This window comes from Nicotiana tomentosiformis, chromosome 1, assembly GCF_000390325.3.
Source record: "Nicotiana tomentosiformis chromosome 1, ASM39032v3, whole genome shotgun sequence".
NCBI classification, from domain to species: domain Eukaryota; kingdom Viridiplantae; phylum Streptophyta; class Magnoliopsida; order Solanales; family Solanaceae; genus Nicotiana; species Nicotiana tomentosiformis.
Genome location: NC_090812.1, coordinates 59,795,583 through 59,820,482, shown reverse-complemented (window position 1 = coordinate 59,820,482; position 24,900 = coordinate 59,795,583). Strand labels below are relative to the sequence as shown.

General features: G+C 36.4%; 1 protein-coding gene across 2 annotated transcripts; it reads left to right on the top strand.

Annotated features, from left to right (window-relative positions):
• Nucleotides 1-1,653: 1,653 nt before the first annotated feature.
• On the top strand, nucleotides 1,654-24,358 carry LOC104111546 (methylmalonate-semialdehyde dehydrogenase [acylating], mitochondrial-like). Of its 2 annotated transcripts, XM_070183799.1 has the most exons (22): nucleotides 1,654-1,811; nucleotides 7,656-7,720; nucleotides 7,862-7,992; nucleotides 8,648-9,218; nucleotides 13,521-13,618; nucleotides 14,405-14,476; nucleotides 14,564-14,725; nucleotides 14,809-14,887; nucleotides 15,305-15,459; nucleotides 15,752-15,815; nucleotides 17,326-17,405; nucleotides 17,732-17,797; nucleotides 18,519-18,572; nucleotides 19,910-20,061; nucleotides 21,273-21,363; nucleotides 21,561-21,641; nucleotides 22,348-22,425; nucleotides 22,514-22,549; nucleotides 22,649-22,692; nucleotides 22,778-22,859; nucleotides 23,520-23,610; nucleotides 23,703-24,358. In XM_070183799.1, the coding sequence occupies exons 4-22, from the start codon at nucleotides 8,672-8,674 to the stop codon at nucleotides 24,122-24,124; spliced, it is 2,454 nt and encodes an 817-aa protein (XP_070039900.1). In that variant the 5' UTR covers nucleotides 1,654-1,811; nucleotides 7,656-7,720; nucleotides 7,862-7,992; nucleotides 8,648-8,671; the 3' UTR covers nucleotides 24,125-24,358. The 2 variants fall into 2 exon arrangements, with proteins under 2 accessions (XP_070039900.1, XP_070039907.1); XM_070183806.1 differs by lacking the exon at nucleotides 7,862-7,992.
• The last annotated feature ends 542 nt before the right edge of the window (nucleotides 24,359-24,900 follow it).

Genomic DNA, 24,900 nt, shown 5'->3' with positions numbered 1-24,900 from the left:
TTTTAAATCCAATACGATTTTAATTTTATAAAAAATTTCCTTCTTTAAATCTTGTATAAGATTGAATTTCCATAAAGACTACAAACCGAGGGTTCGGTATTCTAAAATAAATTTTTAAGTAATGAAAAACTTTTTAGCTAGGGACATGAAAGGTCTCTTTGCCATAAGCTTCTTTTTTTCCCCTCTTTTATTTTATTTTTGAGAATGATTGAAAATACTTCTGCAAAACAAATAGTTACAACATAAAATTAACCATCAATACAAAATAGAAGCTCGATGATTATTATAGACGTATAAATGTTTTTACTTATTTGGGGAAAAATCATAGAGATAAACAGAATTTAAAGAGGCATTACCAAATTATTGACACCGGACAAAAATAATACAAATTACATTGACTACATTATTTTAGACATCTTAAAATAATTTAGAGTTATACTTAATTAATATATGCCTTCGTATGCTAATATTTTTATATTGAATCAAAAATAAATTATCACAAACTAGAGTTAACACGCGCATTGTACTCTTTTATAACCGTTTTAATAAAATTATTTATTATTTTATTTCACGTTATTAGCACGAGACTCTACCGTCTCAATAAGCTCTTTGAGAAGAAGGTATAATTTTTCTTCTCTTTTAACTATGACTGATATTATGAAACGAAAGTTCGTTGCCCTTGAAATTTTGGGCAAGAACTATATGTCATCAGTGTTGGATGATGAAATCCATTTAGATGCAATGGGCCTTGGAGACGCCATTAAAGATAAAAATAAAGCGTTTATCCAAGACTGTGCTAAGGCCTTGATTTTCTTGCGTCATCACCTTGACGAAAGGTTGAAAATATAATATCTTACAGTTAAAGATCCACTTCTTTTGTTACATCTTTCCTTTAAGCCATTCCACAAAACAAGTATATCTTTGACTGTGGTATATTCTATTTTCAACCCTTCATCAAGGTGATGACGCAAGAAAATCAAGGCCTTAGCATATTTTTGGGTAGATGTTTTATTTTTATCTTTAATGGCATCTTCATGACCCATTGCATCTAAATAGATTTCAGCATCCAACACCCATGACATATAGTTCTTGCTCGAATTTTTAAGGGCAACGAACTTTCATTTCATAATATCAGTCATAGTTAAAAGAGAAGAAAAAATATACCTTAATCCCGTGCTGATCACGTGAAATAAACAATAAAAGAAAAAAAGAATAGTGCAAAGAAAAGAGAGAGAATTGTATTGATTTTGAGATGAATTACAATGGAATAACCCCTCTATTTACAAAAGTAAAGTAACTTAACCACAAAATAGCAAACTATAAAAACTCTTTAAATGATAGACATGTACTTTGAATACAATACTATTTATAACAACAAGTGATTAATTTTATTTTTAAATGAAGTGTTTTAGTGAAATATTTTGATGAATAAAGTGCTCTTATTCTTTGAAGGGTATCATTCATAGTTCATACCAATATAGGTAAAGAGCTTTTACACGGTTGAATATTAAATTACTGTTGGAATTAGGGCAAAAGCACACATGTATAGCAAAAATTACTATTTTCTTTAATTTAATATTAATATAATATTATTTAACTAAGACGAAATTTAAGAATCTCTTTTACTAAATTAAAGATTTGTGTCGTTATATCACATACGTTTAAAAGAGACGGAGGGAGTAGTGGTTTCCTCTTCCGCTCGCAGAACATACAAACCAACGGATACTCACCGCACTTGCCGACTGGGAAATACGATCGGAAACCCTAACGCATCCCTATTCCGTTCAACGGTAGCGTCATCGCCGTCTCCGGTAATAGCAATGTTCATTAGACATTTAGAAAAGATTTCTGCTTTGTTTTAGTTAGTCCCTCTTTCATGAATCGACTCCCTTTTTGTTGTTTCGGTTTCAGTTGCTCAAGAGTTAAGTGTATGAGATTGGATTCAAGATTTTGCAGTGCTTGATTAGTTCTTTTTTTTCTTCCTCTTAAATAAATTGATAGCTTAAGTAGTTTATTTCATGTAGGTTTTGATGTTTAAAGTTTGCAACCAGAGGTTTTGTGCAGTCCGCACTTTGTTCTTCTATTTGCTCCTACATCGTATTTGAGTGGAGCAAAAGGAGGGCAATTGGTATCAATAAACCGTCATTGGTCTAGTCAGAATCAGAACCACTTTAGTCACTGTATATTCTGTAGTTTCCGGTCAATGGGTGCATGTGGCCAGTTGTGATAATTGGCTTATGATTGTTGCTAGTTTGACTTTTAAGAAGTAGCCTATGATGGTGTTTGTTTGGAGACTAATGAAAAAGGGTGCAGGGTCACGAGAGAATTTTATGCTTAAGTTGTTTTGTACGGGAGATAATACTATTTGGTGTAGAGTGGTAAGAAGAAGGCATCTTTTTATCTGAACTTTGGGGAGAGATATGGAATCCTGTAGCAGTATCTCCTCCAAAATAGGTGATGGTCATTGCATTCTTTATTTTTGATTTATCAAAAGAAATTCTATTGATCTGCACCAAGATAGTGACATACTACCTGGGAAGAGCAGTAGATGATGATCATTTCGTTCTCACTCTTCCGCTTCTCTTCTCTATCTACTATATTCATGATAACTTGAATATTGGGCCTTAGTAGACCCAACATACTTACAAGATGAATGTTAAGATGGATGTACACTTATATTTTATATTGGGCTAGAGTAGAAATAACCATATTTGGCAGAGCGGTAAGTAGCACACATAGAGGATGAATGAGAAGATCACCTGAGATGGTTTGACCATGTCATCCATAGATCTCCGGATACGCTGGTACATAGGTGCGACAATATAATGATTAAAGTTGATAGAGCGAGATGAGGTAGACCCAAAGTTAGGTTCATAAGACCTACAATCTATCAAAATCAATGCAGATTAGGGTTTCCATGCCTACCAGTTGGAATTGAGGTTTAGTTGCTATTATTATACTTCTATTGGGTCCAACATTTGTTGGGAGCTTTTTAGTTTGACTACTTAGGGAGAAGTGTTAGGTCTAGATTCTCTAATTTTAGAAAAACCTATTTGCCTTGAAAGACAAATTGTTTAGTATTAGAATAAAATGGACCTGAATAGAGTGAATACTGAATAAATACAAATGATCATACAATCGATCGCAATTAAAGTTGATTGCCTGAATGCTAAAGAGGCTTATGGTCTTGCTATCTTTAAATGTTTGATTATCTAAGATTTCTACTTGCTTGAGGAATAGAAATTTGGTCTTAGAAGGGTGAGGCAATATGCTCGCAAATCCTTCATATCTTATATTCCTATTTCTTCTTCCTAGTGCTCCAAACATTCTTTTGTATCTCTCTCTTAGAAACAAACATTTCTTTCCTGAATTAAAGCTTTTTCTAGGTTATTGGTTGTGTAGATTAATGATTTTCACTTGATACATATTCAAATACCAGAAGTAAATTTATCTGAACTGGTCTATTATGCTGCAAAATAATACAATATGTTTATTTATATTCGTTCTTTTACTTGGTTTCACTTTTTGATGAGAGAAATGTTTATTGATTTTCTGGTGGAAAAATCACCGTATATGCCAAAGAGTAGAAAGCCTACACAAAGATATAGTTCTCTACAACAGACACCCAATCAAAACAATAGACACTCAATCATCTACGCCCTTAGGAACTTTGTGGATGCTCCAAAAGTTAAACAAAAAAATAAAAGACAAGCCTTAAACCAATGTTATAAATAGCGCTCGCCTCAGCGCTAATAGCGTGAGGCGAGGCGAGACAATGTCGCTACAGACCCTCTGTTGCGTTGCGTTTCAAAGTAGCGCTCGCCTCTGCCTGTGTAGCGAGAGGCGACAGTGTCGCGAGCAACGACTGTAGCGTCGCTTTTTTTTTTTTTAAAAAAAAGAAAAAGGGCAAAGACTTAACAAAAAGGGTCGCGATTAGGGCTTGACAACATAGCTTCTTCAACTTCGAACAAAACAATAGAGCTTTATCTGAACTCGCGATTAGGGCTCTGCCATCGTCTACCATCGTCTTCTTCATCTGAAAGCTTGAGGTTTCTGCCATTGAAAGACTAGGTATGCTTCTTCTTCTTTCTTCTTTCTTCTTTCTCCTTCTTCTTCTCTTCTTCTTTCTATTTTTTTCCCTCTGTTTTTTGTCGAAAAGAACAGAAACAAAGGTCTGTTTTTGTGCTCTATTTTTTGAGCAAAATACAGAGGTCTTTCTTCTTCTCTTAATTTTTTTTGGCTCTGTTTTGGCAAAATAACAGAGGCTGTTTCGAGGCCCTGTTTTGGCAAAATAATAGAGGCTGCTTCTTCTCTTAACAAACGCTCTGTTGTTTTTAGGCCCTGTTTTGTTTGCCTTTTTTTCAATTATTGACTTATAGTATTATAGAGTGGAATTAATTGCATATTGACTTGATAGTTTTTTTTCCTATAAAACAACGTTGAAATGGCGTCATCCGATAGTAATAAACGAAATGATATAGCTTGGAATTATGCTATACAAGGCTCATCAAGATCTGCAATTAAATGTGTGTTTTGTGAAAAACATATTATGGTGGAATAACTCGTCACAAGCAACATTTGATAGGTGGATTTAAAAATGTAGTACAATGTCCTCTTTGTTCGCCCGAGGTTAGGGAGGAAGTAAAAGCGTTTGTTAATAAGAAAAATGTGATAAGAACTCAAATGAATTATGAAGCATCGGTGAATCTAATTGATGAAGATGATGAAATGGATGAAGATGGTGAAATGGGACCTCCGCCCCCCAAAACTCATAAGATATCTTCAAATAGTTCTAGTGGGTCATCCACGACGGCACGAACGGTGACAAAAGGTCCTCTCAATCTTTATTTCTCGGCAAAACAACAAGAAAAGGGAAAAGGTGATTCTGGTTCAGGTTTAGAAGCCAAGAAGATTTTGAGGGATCGCGCCGTAAGTGCCTTTGCAGCATGGATGCATGATGCAGGGCTTCCTTTCAACTGTGTTAACTACAAAACTTTTGATAAGTTCATTGAGGCCGTAGGACAATATGGCCCAAGAATGAAGCCTCCTAGCTATCATGAAGTTAGAGTAACTCATTTTAAAAAAGAGGTGAAGAAGATGACCAAATTATTGAGGAGCATAAAGTGGAATGGAACAAGTTTGGATGTTCCATTATGATGGATAAATGGACAACACGGAATGGAAAACTGATCATAAATGTGTTGGTAAACTCTCCAAGAGGGAGTGTTTTTCTTGAATCTTACGATGCTAGCAACTCTTCTACGGATGGAAGCAAAATGTACAGCTTGTTTAGAAAGACTATTGATAAAATTGGAAAGGAAAATGTTGTACAAATTGTTACCGATAATGCTTGTGAGAATGTTAGTGCGGGTAAGATGATGGAAGCTATGTATCCATACATTTATTGGACTCCATGTGCTGCCCATTGTAGCAACTTAATGTTTGGTGACATATTCAAGGAAAATCCATATGCTTCAGGTAACTTTAATATAGTTATCTTTAAAGCTTTAACTTTATTTATACTTATTATGACCTATCCTATTAAGTATTAAGTATTAACTATAAAATTGTTATTGATACTTTTACAGTTTTCACTATGGCCGTCAAGGTATATTCTTACATCAGTCAGAGGCCGTTGCTGTTGAATTTGATGAGGAAATTCACAAATGAAAGAAATTTGGTGAGACTGGCCAAGACTAGATTTGCAACGACTTTCTTAACTTTGCATAGTTTTTACTTGCAAAAGAAAACTTGAGAAAGCTAGTTCTTTCAAATGAATGGAAAGATAATAGATATGCAAAGGAAGCTGCGGGGAAAGAAACTGCGAAAGTTCTTATTTCTCCATCATTCTGGAATGACATCGTTCGGGCTCTTAAAGTTGGTGGTCCTTTGATTAGGGTGCTTCGTATGGTGGATGGGGAGAGAAAACCACCAATGGGCTATCTTTATGAAGCTATGGATAGAGCCAAAGAGACTATTGCAGCGTCATTTGAGGGAGATGTTAGGAAATATGAGAAAGTTTTTGAGATTATTGATAGTAGGTGGTCGAATCAACTCCATCGACCTTTGCATGCAGCATGCCATCTTCTGAACCAGGGATTATTTTACAAGAACACTAGAGATGAAGCTTTGGATTCAGAGGTGTGAATTGGATACCATGAATGTCTTGAGAAGTTGATCCCCAATTCAGCGACGGTAGATCAAATAGGGGAGGAGTTAGGTAGGTACTCATAAGCAGAGGGCCTATTTGGTGTACAGGCGACCATTAGAGCCAGAGACATAAGGTCGCCAGGTAACTAACTTTAATATAGATATCCTTATAACTTTAATTTAATTTATTTGATTTATACTTATTAACTTTTAAAATATTTTTCTATAGTTGAATGGTGGATGCAATTTGGACATCAAACTCCAAACTTGCAAAAGTTTGCCATCAAAGTACTAAGCCTAACTTGTAGTGCATCTGGATGCGAGAGAAATTGGAGTGTATTTGAGCATGTAAGAAGCATATTTATTATATTAATATATTCTATATTGTATTATTATTAGTATCTATTAATTAATCTAAACAATTTATGCGCAGATTCACTCCAAAAAAGGGAATAGGCTTGAGCTATCGCGTCTCAATAATCTAGTGTATATTAAATACAATAGAACATTGAGGCGACGTTATGAAGCTCGCGATACCATTGATCCGATTTTGTTGGATATTTAACTGGAGCCCCCCAAAATCATGAAGATGAACAAGTGTATGTAGGAGATGATCTTGATTGGGGTACTGTTTCTATGGCGGCTGGAGTTGAGGAGAATATCTATGGTCTTAGAGGGAGTTCTTCAAGTTCAAATTACAAGGGAAAAGGAGTAGCAAGTTCAAGCCGGTCCCTAATTGATGAAGACTCCGAGGATGAAGAAGATGATAGCCAATATACTGCTAACATTCATGAAGTTCTAGAATTTGAAAATCTTGAAGAAGAATTGATGTTGCTTGTTTTAGACTTTTAGACTTTAGTTTATGAATCTACTATGACTATCTAGTATCTATTGAGTTTTTAGTTTTATATATATATATATATATATATATATATATATATATATATAATATTTTATGTTTTTGTATAAATTGTCGCTTCACATAAAAAAGGCGAGCGCTTCGCTGCGCGCAGCCTCTCGCCTTAGTGAAGCGGGCCCTCGTCGCTATTTGTCGCCGCACGCTATCCAAAACACTGCCTTAAACTGTACAAAGTCATATTCCCCTCTCCCAAAGCTCTCCTATTCCTTTCTTTCCAGAGTACCCACTTGAGTGCTAGCGGTGCAACATCCCGTGCTATGCTTCTCCTCTTCCTCCCTCCATCCTATATGTCCAACTATACATCACTCCTTCCACTCCTCCTCCCTCCCTCCTATATGTCCAACTATGCATCCCCACCATGTTCAGGGAGGTGGTGGATACTAGCTTTGGACCTTCTTCTTATTTATTATGTGAGCAATTAAGTTTGCTTTGTATCTCTCTCACATAATATCTGTCTGTATGGTTGTCGGTATCTATCTCCGTAGTGCACTTGTATGCATGCTACCTGTGCATATTCTCTCTTTTACTGATGTATTGCTTCTTCAATTTCTCTTTCTGATGCCAAACTGTTCTATGTTTTCTGCAGTTGTTAGAAATATCACAAGTCTAAAGCATGGCCATCCATGAGGACATTGTATAGTAGATCATGTGGTGAGTCTCTTGGTTCTGTCTCTCTTCCCCTTTGCTTGTTGCCCCTTAATATATCCTTTTATCAAGTCAGCTTCTGTGTTCATTTTCTCACTTTTTGCTTTGGTCTTCTGATGACTGTTACTGTTGGTTTGAAATCATCAGGTTAATGGTAAAGGTAACCATAGTCATCTGAATGATGGTCAAGGTATATATACCGGAAAATGAATTGATTTGAGAGTAAAAGTTTCAGCTTGGCATGGTCTCTGTATGATTGGAGAGAATTCAGGCCGATGGTGAGGCTATATGTAGCATATGTATCCTTGTAACTTTTTTTATAGCATCTATACATTTCGCACTATTAGGTATTCAGAGGATTCATACTTAAAACTATTTTATGTTGGCGGAACCTACTGGAACCTTCTTCCTTGTCCGGGTCTAAGACCAGTTATGCTTTCAAAAGCTCATATAGGTGGAGTTATCACCATGCATCTAGTTGAACTAAATTTAATTGATAAAGAAAGGAAAAAAGAGGGGCCTTATATTGTTAGTTGTAAATTGACCTGTATGTTGATCTTCTCTTTTCTACCATACTTCTGACCCATTGTTCTGAAACCTAGAAGTATGTGACAGTTAAATGCTTCAACATTTTCTAAACGTGTTTCCATCAAAACTTTGGTGGTTGTGTTTATATTATTTTCCCTCTAAGTCAACTGGAAATTTGTTTCTAATAGAATTATTGGAAACAGGTACTTTATGTTTCTTTTCTTAATCGCTTTCTCTATTTATCTGGAAGGTTGGTATAAGACTTGAGAGCAGATACTGTACCAAACAATTTGATAAACCTTGCCTGCATCTTTATGTAGCTGTGAAATTGTACCTGTTTGAGTTTTTGGTCAATATTATTAGTTTGTGGTGCTACTTACTGTATTTTTCTTATTGCATGTGCAGGTGTATTACTGTTAAATATCAATCATGGAAAATACTTGCACGGATCCAAATGAAACTCCAGATATGTTACCACCTCCACCAGGGAGTTTTATCGATCGTGAAGAACTCATTCAACATGTTGGGGAGTTTGCACTATCCCAGGGATATGTTGTCACGATCAAACAGTCTAAGAAAGACAAAGTGGTAGTACTTGGCTGTGATCGAGGAGGTGTTTACCGGAATAGGCGTAAGCCTGTCGATGAGACATCCTGTGGACATTCTCGAAAAAGGAAGATGGGATCTCGGTTAACAAATTGTCCTTTTGAACTTGTGGGTAAGAAGGAAGATGGCTTGTGGGTTCTTACTGTAAAAGATGGATCACACAATCATGAAGCCTTAAAGGACATCTCAGAGCATCCCTCTGCTCGACGTTTTTCAGAGAAAGAAGTAGTGTTAATTAAAGAGATGACAGATGCTGGTTTAAAGCCACGTCAGATTCTAAAGAGGCTTAGGCAGACCAATCCAGATCTTTTGTCGACACCAAAGCATGTTTACAACGTTAAAGCTAAGCTACGGCATGGAAATCTTAACGGTTGAGCCTTCTTTACCATCCTTATCCTCTAGTGCTTACTTTGTTTATCTCTTATACTCTCGTTCTAATATTGGTTATTACTATTGGGATGCTTATTTGGTTTTGATGTTATTATAGGTCATTGCTCTTTTCTTGTTAAATCCTTACCTTAATATATAACGTTTCTCATCATTTACTTGGGACATCAAAATCACAAATAACTTCAAGGAAGAAGTGTTCTGCTAGACTTTTACCGTTATCTTACCTTTTCATGTTCTCCTGAATGAGCACGTGCTGTACTGGTCCATGGCTTGTGGCAAAAGGCTGAAGTTGTGGTGAAGGCTGAAGTTCTTCTCCAAGAAATGTCAAGAGGCTGTAGAATTTAACTAATTATGACTTCTTGTAATGTAACTTCTTGGCATGTCGCGGTAAAAACAATTTTTTCCCCATGAGGGTTTGAGACTGACACCAGAAGGCTGACATTATGGTGCTTGACCACCTACAGTAGACCCCTCCATGCAAAAAAAAAAAAAAAAAAAATTACAAAATCAGCTGCTAGGCGATGGTAGCTCATTGCCAGTTTATCTAATTTAGCACACCTGTCCCCATCTCATATAACTTATTCAACTAAGCTGTCAGCTTCTTTTATGAAAGACTGAAAGGTAGAAAAGGAGATACTTCAAACTTTTGGTTAGCGATGTGCTTTGGGGTCCGTACCATATAATTTACAACCCACCTTGCAGCTGCATTGAGATGGGGAGCTGCCTTTCAATTGAAATGCTTGTAATCCAAATATTTTGCTTGTCAATGTAGACCGTCATGAGTTTATCTAATTTTTTACACCTGCCTCCATCTCGTTTAACTAATTCAACTAACTGTCAGCTTCTTTTATGCAAAAATGAAAGGTTGAAAGGAGATACCTCGAATATTTGGTTGACCATGTACGTTTGGGGCCCTACCATGTGATTTAGAACCTTCCTTACAGCTGCCTTAAGATGAGGAGGTGTTTTCCTACGGAATGAGTGTTAACCAACTGAGCCTGCAAATTGAAGATTCTTAAATTTATTCCAGGCATGGAATAATTTTCCAGACGTGTGTGGCATGCTATCGGTATTAGATTCCTGTTAGAGCCATAAGATTATTGATGTTCAAATTTTGTCACATCAGCTCCCTGCATCCCCTATTTGCGAATAATTTTCTTATATTTTTCTAATTTTATTTCACATATGTGAAACTCATTTCTTATTAGTTATTGACAAATATTAAATGTCAGACCTTAGTGTACTAGTTCCGTAATACCAAATTCACTTGTGATTTATTTTTCTTCCTTACAAAAAATGAGCTTGTGATACAAATCTTTTCTTGGATCAGTAAAAGATAGTTTTATAGATGCCGCTTTGAGGGTAATACTGGGTGGTATGTATGGTATAGCCATTGCATATTGTGTAATGAGCTCAAAAAACATAGCAACTAGAATAAGCATTGTGAGTATGCACGGGAGAAAAATCTATTATTATTAATAATGATACAATGAGCCCTATATATAATACATATTCTACTCCTACTACATATGGGATTAGGACATATTCTACTCCTACTACATATGAGACTAGGACGTATTCTACTCCTACTAATATGGGACTAGGACATATTCTACTCCTACTACATATGAGACTCGGACTATTTACAAATTACACATAACTATCTAAGGCCTCATTTGTTTGCACTTAATGGGGGTCTGAATCTTAATCATTCAGATTTCATACATTAAGTGCGTTTGTTTTTAAAGTCTGAATCTTAATTATTCAGATCTTAATCATTAAGTATTTTTTTATTATTATTTCATAACCACTTAATGGGTATGAATAGGTCTTTATGATTAAGATCCATAACAGAGACTTAATTTCATTAAGATGCTATCCTACCATTATCAACTACCACCATGCCACCCACCACCATCATACTCAACCTCCACCACCACCATCCTCCATCATAGCCGCCACCATTGTCGATTATAACCACTCACCATCCCTACCATTCCCACCACCCCATCATTCTCAACGACAACCAACACTTATCCACCTCAACTACCACAACTAACCACCCCATCATCATCAACAACCATAGTTGGCTCTGCCCATCATTATAGTAGATACCACTACCAATCACCACTAGCTTACTACTAAACTACCACCATCAACCAAATCTGCCACCAACCACCGCTTTTAGTCGGCATTCATAAGCACTACCGTTAGCCATCACCACCACCAACTATCATATTTTAAAAACTATATATTTTAGTGATGGAATATTAGATTAATTAGCATTTTATTTGAATTTTATGTTTATTAATTTTCAAATAAACGTAAATTTTATACATTGAGATGTTAAAAATCAAACAATTTTAATCATTTAATATTCAGATCTTAATACACATCTTAACATTCAGATGTGTATTCAGATTCATATGTCTTAATCTTAATACATATCTTGATATTCAGACGTGTATTCAGATTCAGACGTCTTAATCTTAAAAAAAAAACAAATGAGGCCTAACACTTCCCCCAAGCCGGTGCATACAAATCATATGTACCGAGCTTGTTACATATGTAACTAATACGAGGACCAGTGAGGGACTTGGTGAAAATATCTGCAAGCTGATCATTCGACATACAAGGCCGCTAGACCCCCCATCAACAAAACAAGGTGGTTGTTGATAAACACAAGTTGGCCGAAAGGTCGTCAGAAAATTTTGAAAATAGTGAGACTAAGTCGAATTCTATACTACAAAATAGGTTCTAAAACATCACTAGAAAAACAAAAACTTTTATGGGAATTATTGTTTACGCCGAGAAATCACTGTTCACATCGGAAAAAGTGCACTGTTTACGCAATAAAAAATAAAAGTTGTCAGAATTTGATGTAATCTATATGGGTAGGCTCGGAATCACTGGACGAGTAAGTTGTCCTGAAGAAGTTTTGTCCAAAAGGGGACGGAATGACTCACACACACCGGAAAAAGTTACTGTAGCTCGCCGGAACCCTAGTTCTGGCAGCGCGTGCAGGCCGCGAGTGACTTTCTGCCGTAGCGATTGTCTGGGGTTTTGTCGCCTGACTTTTCCGAACAAGACAGTTTTGTTGGTTTTCGCACAAACACTTGCCGATGAGGAGATAACACAAATCAATCTTGAGTCGTCAACCGCAAAGACGCACGGTGACCGTCTTTTCTGTTCCGATAGGATTGGAATTTCTGAGGTTTGGGTCGCATAAGGGTTTCAGATCTGATGGTGGTACTGGTATATGCACTGTATAACAGTAACAGTGATGAACCCTGGGAACAAGACGAAGTTGCTGGAAAATTGCACGGCGATGAGATCTTTCTTCCCGGATGTCGTTGGAATGACGCACAACAATTATTTTCTCATTGAAGCTCTGATACCATGTGAGAATGCACGGCAGAAAAATCTATTATTATAATGATTCAATGAGCCCTATATATAATACATATTCTACTACTACTACTACATATGGGACTAGGGCATATCCTACTCCTACTACATATATGTGTGACTAGGACTATTTACACATAACTTTCTAACAAGCATAATCATAAAAAGATATGAGCTTACAACAACAACAACAACAAAAAAAACAATCCAGAAAATCTCACAAGTGGAGTCTGGGAAGGGCAGTGTGTATGCAGACCTTACCCCTACTCCGGAGGAGTAGGGAGGCTGTTTTTGATAAACCCTCGGCACAAAATGGAACGAGACTATGCAGCAGTAATAACAAAGGAAACCAGAAAAGATAACACCAGTAACACAATAACCAAGAAATAGAGAGAAGCAATAACAATAAGGAGTAATAATGGCACGGTACTACAGACGCAAAATAAAAGAAATTAAAATAAAAAAGAAATGAGGTTTATTGTGCATAAAATTCCTGGGTCAACGAGTTACTGTTTGCTTGAGTATCAACTTTGTCAGGCTGTGTCAACTTGGTTATGCTATTATTCATGTTTTGCACATCTTAAGCATGTTTTAAAATTTTATTTACTTGATAAAAAAAATGTTTTGCGCATCTTAAGTGATTCCATGTGAATTCTATGTGCTAGTATCACTTTCATTTTGCTGCCATTGAGTGGGACTGCTTTTGATGCATAAAATATTACTGATGGCTAAAGAGGTTTTGCCCGAGTTACATAAATTTTAGCAGGTTGCTTTAAGAGACTTCTACTCCCTTCAGTTGAAATCTGATATAACTACTGGTATATTATGACTTTGTTATTTTCACATACTGAATTATCGTAAGGTGTTATTTTAGTGAGGAGATTCAAAACAGCGAGGCCTTGTACATCTGTAGAAGGGAACACTCAGCCCGCAATGACTACTCAGCCTTCTTGGAGGAAACGCTATCCTCCGGTAAGGTTACTTGAATCTAATCAACCATATTCCAAAAGTAACTGCCTTTTCTTGCTCTTATTTTTCTTTTCTTTTCCTCTCCCTATTCTCAAGAGAGCGATGGTTTTTTGAAATTTATTCTAGTAAGATAATTAGTATATCCCTCGAGAAGAAACATTTTGAACTTCCAATTCCTTTTAACCAAGGTAAAGCACGAAAGAGTGAAGTCATCCCTAGTCACTCGCTTTTGCTAGTTGCTGTCTAGTGCATTAGCTTTGATAGGGAAATAATTATCTCATCTAATATGTAGGCAATTTCAGTTTGGGGTTCAGGTCATCTACCCTTCTTAAATTACACCCAATAGTTATACCGTAACAGCTTTCTTTTAAACAGTTTGAAAATGTGAATCGACTTATGTGTGAAGCTAGAAGAAATGTCTAACAAGTAGTTTTGGTGAGAAATTAAAGGATGAGCTCTCTGCTTCTATCTTGATTGTGTCAAATATATGATACTGCTTAATCACTCCAGGAGACTGCTTTTGATACCACATATGATTCTTCATTTGATAAGGGATAGCATGAGCTAATATTACTTTGTACTAAGGAAAAAGAAGTTTTTCTTTTAGTTTACAGGGATTTTTGCTTTGCATTTCTCAATATCCCTCCTTCCATATCCTAATTTCTTATTGGTTCATGGGGTCTGAAAGTTGGTGCATAATCCTTCTCTTGTATCTTTGGGATGTAGGCATGATAAGTGCTCCAATCTTTGAGTTTAATGGATGTTTCTTTGTCCAAACTTTTCTTGCAGAGGAACCCTAATCTTATTGGTGGAAGATTTGTTGACTCGCAATCATCTGCATCTGTTGACGTACTAAACCCTGTAAGTGCAGCTGCACAAATATGGACTAAACTTTTCTTTGGTGGAATTCATTTTAGCTTGCTTTTTATGACTGAAATCTAATGACAGGCAACACAACAAGTGGTCTCACAAGTTCCTTTAAGTACGGGTGAAGAACTCAAGGCTGCTGTGTTTGCAGCAAAAAGAGCTTTCCCATTGTGGCGGCACACACCAGTTACAACCCGTCAGCGGATCATGTTCAAGCTTCAAGAACTTATCTGGAGAGATATTGTCCGTATCTTGGGATTTCGACCATTCTTATATGTTATACATATTAGGGCTTGCTTATAGAACTGTTCACAATTATCATGTAGGATAAGCTTGCTTTCGCCATAGCTACTGAGCAGGGTAAGACTTTGAAGGATGCATACAGCGAAGTGCAACGTGGGCTAGGTGAGTACCTTATAACATTTTCCTTTGCGTTATTCATGATTAAATGAAAGGGGGACTTGCTCATATCGATTCCTTGTGAATTTGAATTCTTGCTATCTAAATGAATTTAATATTTTTTCTTTTTATAAAGTAGCATTCTGAAAATCACACTTTAAAAGGCCTCCCTTTTACATTTTCTTGCGAGGATGTTTGTTGTTCATGAGTCTTAAGCTAACATGTATTGCCATTTTTATCTCCTAATAATTTCAAGATTTTGAGGGAACAACTTTCATTGTCTTCCCAATTTGAGAGGACAACTTTGAAATCCTTCTGGTGCTAGTTATGTATTATTTTTTGCCTAGCTGATCTGTGAGAGCTAGTGCTTTTTATGCACTGCTGTCCGTTGCCAGTTAAAGTGGTATGGACTTGCTTTTCCAGAAATAGTGGAGTGTGCTTGTGGTGGGGCAGCACTGCAGACAGGGGAGTTTGTTTCAAACATGTCAAATGGAATCGATACTTTTAGTATCAGAGAGCCTCTTGGAGTTTGTGCAGGAATATGCCCATTCACCTTCCCTGCTATGATTCCATTGTGGGTAAGCCTCACTACAGCTGCTTCTATGTCATATCCTTGGGATCCACTATGTCTCCTGGATGATTCTTTGGATTTGATTATTGAAGATGTTAGGAACCCTGATTTGTTTATCATCAATTAGCCCTTAGAGAAGTCTAGCGGAGGTTTTGTCCAAAAGAAGCTTGGGCTTAACGGCCAAATTCTGTTTTCATACCAGTTAATTTATTTCTTCCCTCTGAATTTTCAGGGTTGGCAAGTTGTGGTAATCCAATATTTTAACTAATTGATGGCTTTGATGGTGTGTTCTTTTGCAGATGTTCCCTGTTGCGATTGCATGCGGCAATACATATATTCTAAAGCCATCTGAGAAAGCTCCAGGTAATTGGTTATGGTTTAGATAAAAATTTGAGGCTGAATAGCTCTGAAGGTGGTTAGTTTTACTGTAATTACATAAAAGCAATCGGCATCCATTTCAATTGATTGAGTTGTGGCTTTATTATGGTGATCATCTTATCAGAAGAAACTAGTATGGTTATTGACTGCTTAGAATGTGTCATTTGGTTTCTTCTCATCCATAAATGAAGCTGTATGGATGCTGTAATGACTAGTATTTCCATAACTTAGTGAAAATTCAGTGCCAACTGTACTGATCATGTAAATTGCAAATAAAATTCTTCTTTAAGCGTATCAATTGAGAAATATGATATGTAGACACCCAATGTAGGATACAACCATAATTCAAATTTTGAAACTACTCATAGTATCCTTCCCATATCAATGTATTTGACCTCACTGCATCAAGGGAATATATAAACATTCTTAGAGAGGGAATTTGAAGATACGTTGGTTATTTATATTGCATGTCTTGTCAAATATTTTACTTTATGTCCTATTTTTGTTGCACTATGTCACTCTGAAGACAAACTTTACATTTTAGCTATGTTCAAAAACTATATGTTAGAATTTCTGAGAATCACAGCAGCTGAAATATTCATATAGTTAACTTTTCCAGTTTTATTTTCTAAATGGGTATAATAGACATAGATATGTACAAATTGAACCTTCGTGACCTCAAATCTTAAACTGTGCCACATGGCGGAGGGAGTGGATAATACCACATGTAGTTTACCCCTTTACCAGTATAATATGAATATTTGGGCTAATAGAGCAACGGAGAACTTCTTAGTTTCTTCCCGTAATACTTTCATTTAAATGCTCGGAAAAGGTCTTGATGCCTCTCTTCCCTTTTTCATTTTGAAATCGTTAGTTAAAAGAGAAAATTAGGGTCTTGTTAATAGCATTCTTTCTGTCATACATACTCAAAAGAGATTAGGAGCAAAATATCTGATAGACTATAATTAGCCAGGTTAATTTTCAAAATGTAGTCTCAACAGAATAGTTTAAGAGATTTCACATTATGTTTTTCTCCTGTAGATTAATTTTGGTGTTTAAAAATATACTCTTTCCGTTTCAATTTGTAACTAGATACGGAGTTTAAGAAGCAAAGAAAGACTTTTGGAACTTGTCTTAAACATGACATTACTTTTTTGTGACTATCCACTAATGGTAAAAGGGGAGGTTTAAAGTTAACTGTTTTCAAATTTGGAAAGGTGTCATTCTTTTTGCTACAGATTGATAACAAAAGAATTGCCAAGTAAAATGGAAGAGAGGGAGTAAGAGTTAAGGAAAGAGGCCTACTTTTGGAATACAAGCAATGCGAAGTATGTCATTTTTGTGAAAGAGAGGGTCTAATATTTCATCCTCTCCTCAATGCTTGTATCTGTAGAATTGTTTAGTTGTTCCTCTTTCTGTACATCTGGGTATGTACCTTAGAGAAGGTTCTGATTAATGTATGCAGTTCTTATGATTGTAGCATCTTTTCTTTCAGGAGCTTGCATGATACTAGCAGAATTAGTATTGGAAGCTGGTTTGCCTAATGGTGTCTTAAATATTATTCATGGCACCAATGTAAGCTCCAATTTCCATGATTAACAATCACTGTTGGCTCATGAACTTCCTTAATTTGAGTAAGCTCCAATTTCCATGATTAACAATCACTGTTGGCTCATGAACTTCCTTAATTTGAGGACAAGAACACATATCTGATTGTTAATTTGGACTAGGTCTCGCACTTGGCTTGCATGCCTTGAATTGTTCGATTTGCTGACAAACCAGTTCTCTAAATTTTGGAAGCTGTATTTGACCTCTATATAAAAATGTTTGCTATCTTCCATTGTGATAGAACTTATTCTCGGCACCATGTTTTTGATTAACATGATACTTTGTTGGTGCAGGACATTGTCAATGCCATCTGTGATGATGCCGATATTGAAGTTGTGTCTTTTGTTGGTTCTGATGCTGTAAGTTTTACCCTCGCATAACCACCTTTAATAGTCTGAAAATGTTGCATCTTTTTGTTCGTTCTTTGGGGTTTAAAAAATCCTCAAGGTAATGGTGTATAGATGTATTGCTTCATTCTTTGGATCTTTGACCCTTGCATAGTTAGTTCCTTTTCTTCACTCTAATTGTGCCTGTAGTAAAACAAAAAGAGGATAAGCTGAGAGAGTTTGGAAGGGAGTAATCAATTAAAATGTTTGCTAGAAAAAATTTAGTCACTAAAGGTAACCAACCATAAGCATATGTAGCTACAGATCATACTTTGATACTCCTTCCATCCCTAACTGAAAGGAAAACAGAAAGAAATGAAAAGCTGCAGGATCTTATTTTAAAGGTGATTTGCACAATTTAAACCAAGAATGAACAAAGATAAAAGAAATGAAAGAACCCATATCAAAAAGGGAAAAAAAACTGAAGGGACTGCAACACCAAGTATGGTGGGAAGATATCGAAGCAACTAGGCAAAAGCAAGTCGGTGGATTCGAGTTTTCAATCCTCCCTGTTGCGTGAGAGACAATATTTTACTTATAGTGGTAAGTGGTCGGATTCCAGCTATAGGCTGCTATTAACTGTGAAACTCTACAATCTTCATGCCCTTCCCCTCTTGATTACGTTCCACTTATTTAAGCCTGGCAATTTGCATCTTCTTTATCCTGTAACTAACATATTCTTGTCATAATCAAGGCTCAACTGTATATGCATGGCAGATCATTGGCGAACAACAGTAAATGTGTCAAGGTAAATGTGGCTACTCTTACTTGTTATGGCTGTTGGTACTTTATGCTGATTCCTTTTTTTCTTTTAATTTGATGAATCAGAAAAATTTACTTACACTACACCCAGATGGTGTGATCTTTACAGAAGTGTTTTGAGTGGCTTCACTCACCCTACTCTTTAAGCTTCCCCTGTTTGTGGGATGGTAGTGTATATATCAAGCCTCCCCAAAAGTCTAACCAATTCTCTACACAAATTTCATTTTACACCTAAGTATAAAAGAAGTAAAAGAAAACTCTTGACCCTCTATAGTGGACTCTCTATTCGTTCAAAAGCTTCCTGTTTCTTTCCCTCCACAAAATCCAAAAAATGCAAAAAGGAGAAGTCCTCCTATATTGCTTTTCCTTTCCATCTCTTTCATCATCTTCTTCAACTTTCTGGTGGTGCTACGTTTTGGAATCAAATACTATCTCCATCTCCAACAACAAAATCCAAATTTTGTAACAGAAGCTTCCATCTTCGACAACAACATGATCAGAACATTGCTTTTGTCTCTCTCCCTCTCTCCCTCTTCAGGCATAATCTCCACACAAGTCACTTATCTGCCTGTACAAGTCTACACACTAGAGAGGGATTGGGATACCAATCTAGCTCGACGCAAAGATTCCACTCATTTTCTCCCGATCAGTGCACCTAGAGCTGGAAGCCAAGTGGTACAATAGCAAGAATTAGTCTGCCGTCCATCTCTATGCAGGCTCGACACTTTCAAGCCTTCAGTCACTCACTAACACTGAGCAGCCCTCTACAATTTTTCCAATGGAACCTAGTTGAATCATATAATGGAACCTACTCTTGAAACATCTACCTAGACAGGTTTCTCGAAACTTCAGTCTGCTGTCTTTTCTGTTGACACCTTGAAAAAAGCCTCCCTTTCTGGCTAAAATCCTTTCTAGGAATAGGGCCGGGCAGGTAGCTACCTCTCTGTAGGATAGTTTCATGTCATTCAATCTAGTAAGCAATGTGACATATATCTTTCTCTTCATGATATACTAAGCTTACATTACTCAGCAGTCAGCACGATCAGATCGCTCCAGATTTTCTATAGAAGTTTCTGTGATCACTTGGGTACTGCCGAGGACTTGATTTGGCTGGCAAAGTCTAGAGAGAAAAGAGAGTTTCTGTCTCTAACTAGCCGCTTACTTTATGTGGATCTTAAAAATATACTGGACATACGGAAAAAGAAAAAACTGCACGCACACGTTTTGGATACTTGTGCATACCCATATTCAAACGTACCAGTAAACGAGTCCATGTAACATAATCCTATGTTGCCAACTTGCTGTTATAACTGTTCTCCTCAGGCCAATGCGGGAGCCAAGAATTTTGCTATTGTCATGCCTGATGCAAATGTTGAAGCTACTTTGAATGCTCTAGTTGCTGCTGGTTTCGGTGCAGCAGGCCAACGCTGCACAACAATCAACATTGTTGTTTTTGTTGGAGGCTCAAATTCATGGTACGCATATTAATTCTCCAGTTTTTCATTTGATCAAGTCTCTTTTCTGCTTTTTGCTTACTCCAGCTTCTCTCTCGTTAGTTGCTGTGGCAAGAATTTCCAGTTTACTTGAAGGTTGACTGTATGCTTATCATATTCTTGTTTTGATCAGATAAAGTATATTCTATTAAAATCAGTACCAAGAATGTACTATGTGGAGTACACCTGTATGCTTATCATACTCTTTGCTGATCATTCTTGATGTCAAAATGATAGTCAATAGAATTTCATTTTTCTGGTATGTATGCATGATTACCATTACTCTCTTCTTGTAAAGGAAATTCCCCCCCCCCCCCCCCCCCCCAAATAGTTCAAGAAATCGAATGCTATGCATGAGAAGGATAAAAGCATCCAAAATTGCGACACAGTTAACATGCTTTATATTTTATAGGTATATAAACTCAACTTTCTTCGACATTTCAAGTTAAAGCACTTTCCATACATTACAGACAATCAGGACATATTTAGCCTTAAATAAAGAAAAAGTTAAAGTTTGTCATTTTATACTGCTAATACAACAATAGCCCAAATTTTAGGAGTTAGTTTCTTATTTTTGAGAAAATTTTCACTCTATCTTCCATATGTATCCTTCTTGTGCTTAGCTACTTACTACTTTGTTGAAACGAATGTATTGGATTGATTAGAGTTCTAGTTCTCGGCATCTTCTTTCACCATAAATTGAAGTGCTGCTATCTGTGAATAAAAAACTCCTACTATTTGCTAGTGAAATTTGACTCAACTCTATCAAAGAACTTTTGACTTGTAAAAACTCGCAATCAGTTGCTTAAATTTTAAGCAATGAATGGAGTTGTTAAATCTTTCTTTCACTTTATTAAGTATAAAAATTCCCATCACACTATCATAAGTCTTAATTGGATTATAGGGTGTTTTACTCTCCCTTTTCTGATGGTAAATGGGGCAAAAAACCAAAAGGTGGGAAGTTCATTAAGGTTCAAGACAAGGCAAATGATTAGTCCATTTTTCACATTTTAGTGGTGGACTTGTATATCCTTTTCCAAGTTCAAGTTAATCTTGTACTTTTTACCACTCCAATCTTTACCTCAGGGCTCAGGCTTTACAAGATTGCATTTCATTTGTTGTTGCTTCTCAGTTATTTGATTAGTGGATGTTAGCTGTATTTATATGCTGAGCTTCTTAATTATTACTGACAGGGAAGATAAACTAGCAGAACGTGCAAAGGCACTCAAAGTAAATGCTGGAACTGAACCTGGTGCTGCCCTTGGACCAGTAATTAGCAAACAGGTACATACTTTGACCCTAATTTCTACTTTGATAGGAGATTTGCAGTTGGGTTACTGGAGCCACTTGAGCTTGTACTGCAAAATTACCATGCAGTTATCTTTTGTCAAGTAGCTTCAGTTCTTTGATGAATTTTAGTGCTACTTTAAGTTCACCTTCTTGGATTAATTTATCGTAATTATTTTGTGTGGCATCCATAGGTCAGGGAACGGATATCCAAGCTAATCCAAGCAATTGTTGATAGTGGTGCGAGACTAGTTCTTGATGGGAGACAGATTGCGGTACTTTCACTTTGTTTTGTGTTTTATCAATTTTTATGCTTCCAGAGATGGAGATATCCTCCCACCTCCAATACAAAAGGGACTCTAGGTTGAAAGAGACCTGAGCTGATTGAAAAATATTGAACTTGATACCCTTATTGAAAGAAAATATTGAACTTTTCTTACAGCTGGTATTGTAGTAGTTGTATAATATACTGGATTGTCCTGATAGTGCTACCTCATGAGTTATACTTGCGTCTAAATTGCAATATTTTTTCCGAAGACATACAAATAAAACTGAATGCAATTGGAGGTCAAATAAAGTCATCTTTCTTGTCTCTACTTGTAAGGGGGCTAAAGAAGAATAGCAGGGTCAATTTCTCATAATCCAATTTCTTTGATTGAGGTCATGTTTCATCTTGAAAGCAATAACTTCCTTAAATGGCTAATCTATTAGATTCTTGTTTGCGTTTTCTTCCAGATTGACCAGACCTATTAGTTTGATTCCTTGGATCATTTGTTTCTGCTAGAAAAAAAGGTAGTGTTGCAGAGTTTTCACAATTAGAATATTCTTTTGGATGTCAGTTTCCGTGGCAGTGATTGCATTTTCGTTGAGAAACTCCTAGAGATAGGAGAAGGAATGTGGTCTAATATGGAGTTCCTTTTTGCAACTTAAAGGTACCAAAGCTGCTTTCCTCTCTCTTAAACATTTGTGGATTACAAATAGGTTTCCAAATACGAGTCGGGGAACTTCTTCGGTCCCACAATATTATCAGATGTCACAGAAGACATTGAATGTGCCAAGGTATCTAGTTTTCGTTCTAATTCCTTGAGTACTTTCATGCACGCGCAAAAAGTGTATTACTAAGTGCTATTGTTCCTTTTGTATGCAGGAGGAAATACTAGGTCCCGTTCTTCTTTGTATGCAGGTTAGTCATATGTTTCTAAGGTTCCAGACCCCTGTTCTTTTGCTGCATTTCTTGTGAATTCACTGAAATTTTCTTACCTCTTGGTCTTTTTAACTGCAGGCTAATAGCATAGATGAGGCCATTAACTTAGTGAACCAAAATAAGTATTTCCCATTACTTCCTTATTAAATCTTTGTGTGAAGTTTTCTGTTTTATTTTTATCTTATCATTTATGCTGCTTTTATGAAGAAAATATTGCAATGGAACATCTATTTTCACGGCCTCCGGGACACTTGCGAGGAAATTCCAGATTGAGATCGAAACAAGGCAGGTAAGACATTGCAATAGGGGAGTAGAAATAGGTGAATATTTTTGATAGATTTTATTCAGGTTGCATCTTTATGAAGGAGAAGGAATGGTGAAGTTCAGGAATATGAGAAAATGCATTCTGATTAAAGTTTTCAATTCAGAACTGATACAAAATAAACACTAAATTTTAAAAGGTGAAGAATATAAAAAGTATATTTTAAGTACAACTTAAAACCACCTTTGCTATTTAACATAACGAGAAGAAATAGCCCTCTGTAAGAAGAAGAAGCCTCAATTAGTGAAAAAGTTTAATTCTTATCGAAATTAATAACTGAGGGGCAATTTAGTCCACTCACAGAAAGAAGTAACAACTAACAACTACAATTATTAACACTCCGAAAAAGGTCTGACAAGGAAAGATTTGAAGTAAGTTGTATTATGGAGAAACTGAGGCATCTAAGGGTGTGGCCTAGCAATCAATAAAGTGGGAAAAACCATGAGAAACAAGAGTTACCCGATATTTGTGCTAGTCAAATGAGTGTAGTAGTCAAGGTGCTCACAAGCTAACCTAGACACCGTCATTACAAAAAAAATAACAATAGTAAATGGAGAAATTGAGAAACTTGTACAACCAAATTGGTGTCAGAAAATTTGATAATTTTGCGCATGTTGATGGACTCAGGTTTGCATAAATGCTGCTGTTCCTGCTCCTCTGCCCCTCTTTTCTCTCACATGCTCAGAGTTGTCTTTTGCTGGGGATATCAATGCCAATGGTAAACATACTTGGAATAAATGCCTTTGTTCCTATTATCTACTAATTTGTCCTGCATCTTAGTTGTCTTAATTGGAGCTGTGGGCTATGTAGGCAAAGCTGGTGTACAATTTTACACCCAAATAAAGACAGTGACTCAGCAATGGAAGGAGTTCTCCAGTAGTGAAGGAGGATTGCCATTCTTAACATCAAACTACCCCCAAAGTGATGATGGATTATCTCAGGGACTGCAAGCTTTTCAATATCAGAGTGGCGCTGGTGATTATCAAAGTGGCGATGGAGTAACTGAGGGATTACAATCTATTGATTACCAGAGTGTTGGAGAACCGCTGGCGTTACATTCAAGGGATTTCTCAAATGGAGATGGAGTCCATCTGGCTTTACACCCAAAGGATTTCCCAGGAGGTGGTGATGGTGAATCTCTGGGAGAACATTCAGGGGACATTCCAAGCGGTAATGGTATATCCCCAACAATACCAATATCTGATGGATCACATTGGACATTGAACTTTTGAATAGCAATTATTTACAATTGGAACTAGAAAAATGTATAGTTTTGTTTGCTAAAGGATTGATTTTAGTTTTTTTTTTTCTTGATATATTTTCCCGAAATGAGTAGCTGAGCTATTTTCTGTTGGTTCCTTCTTTGTCTGATGGATCTGGTCCAAGAAGTGACGATGATCATATGTGAAGATTGGTTGCTTGGAAGTGTAATATTTGATGTGAGAGCTATGTGCTGTTGGTGCTAATTGAAGTCTAATCTGAACGTCTTTCACCTGAAAATTGCATGTAGGACTCCAAAATTTCGATGTGGTGGAAGTTTTAACAAATTGTGTAGCATCAATATGGCAGTATTTTGTAACAATGTACTGGTTTTTTAATTAAAAAAATTAAGAGATCTTTGGAAATGTTGAATGATCATTTTGCGTTTTTTATGTGGCTACATCCCGTTGTACTGCCTCCAGTCGGTGGAAAGAAAAATGTAGGCTGACGAGATGTCAATACACAGTGCTATAATAAGATTCGTTTCTTAGACAAATAGACAGTAAAGTAAAGGAACCTAACAAGGCTTGTAGTTATTGAGACTCTTGGTAATTTCCCATACAGCAGTTGAATGAATTTCTTTTCTCTTTTCCTTCCCCCTTAGTAGAAAAGGTAAGACTACCCTTAAGAAAATAAAATATTTTATTTATTTGGATCTGTTTCATTCTACTAAACTATTGTACAATCTTTAACCAAACTTAAAAGCCTCTTGTCAAACCCATACTTAAATGTAAAGTGCCACTAATGA

What these genes read in the sequence shown, in the direction of transcription:
- LOC104111546 (XM_070183806.1), top strand. Translation starts at nt 8,672, where the DNA reads ATGGAAAATACTTGCACGGATCCAAATGAAACTCCAGATATGTTACCA. An exon ending in AACTTATCTGGAGAGATATT is followed by an intron (nt 14,726 to 14,808) that starts GTCCGTATCTTG and finishes ATTATCATGTAG; the next exon opens with GATAAGCTTGCTTTCGCCAT. An exon ending in GTTGGAGGCTCAAATTCATG is followed by an intron (nt 20,062 to 21,272) that starts GTACGCATATTA and finishes TATTACTGACAG; the next exon opens with GGAAGATAAACTAGCAGAAC.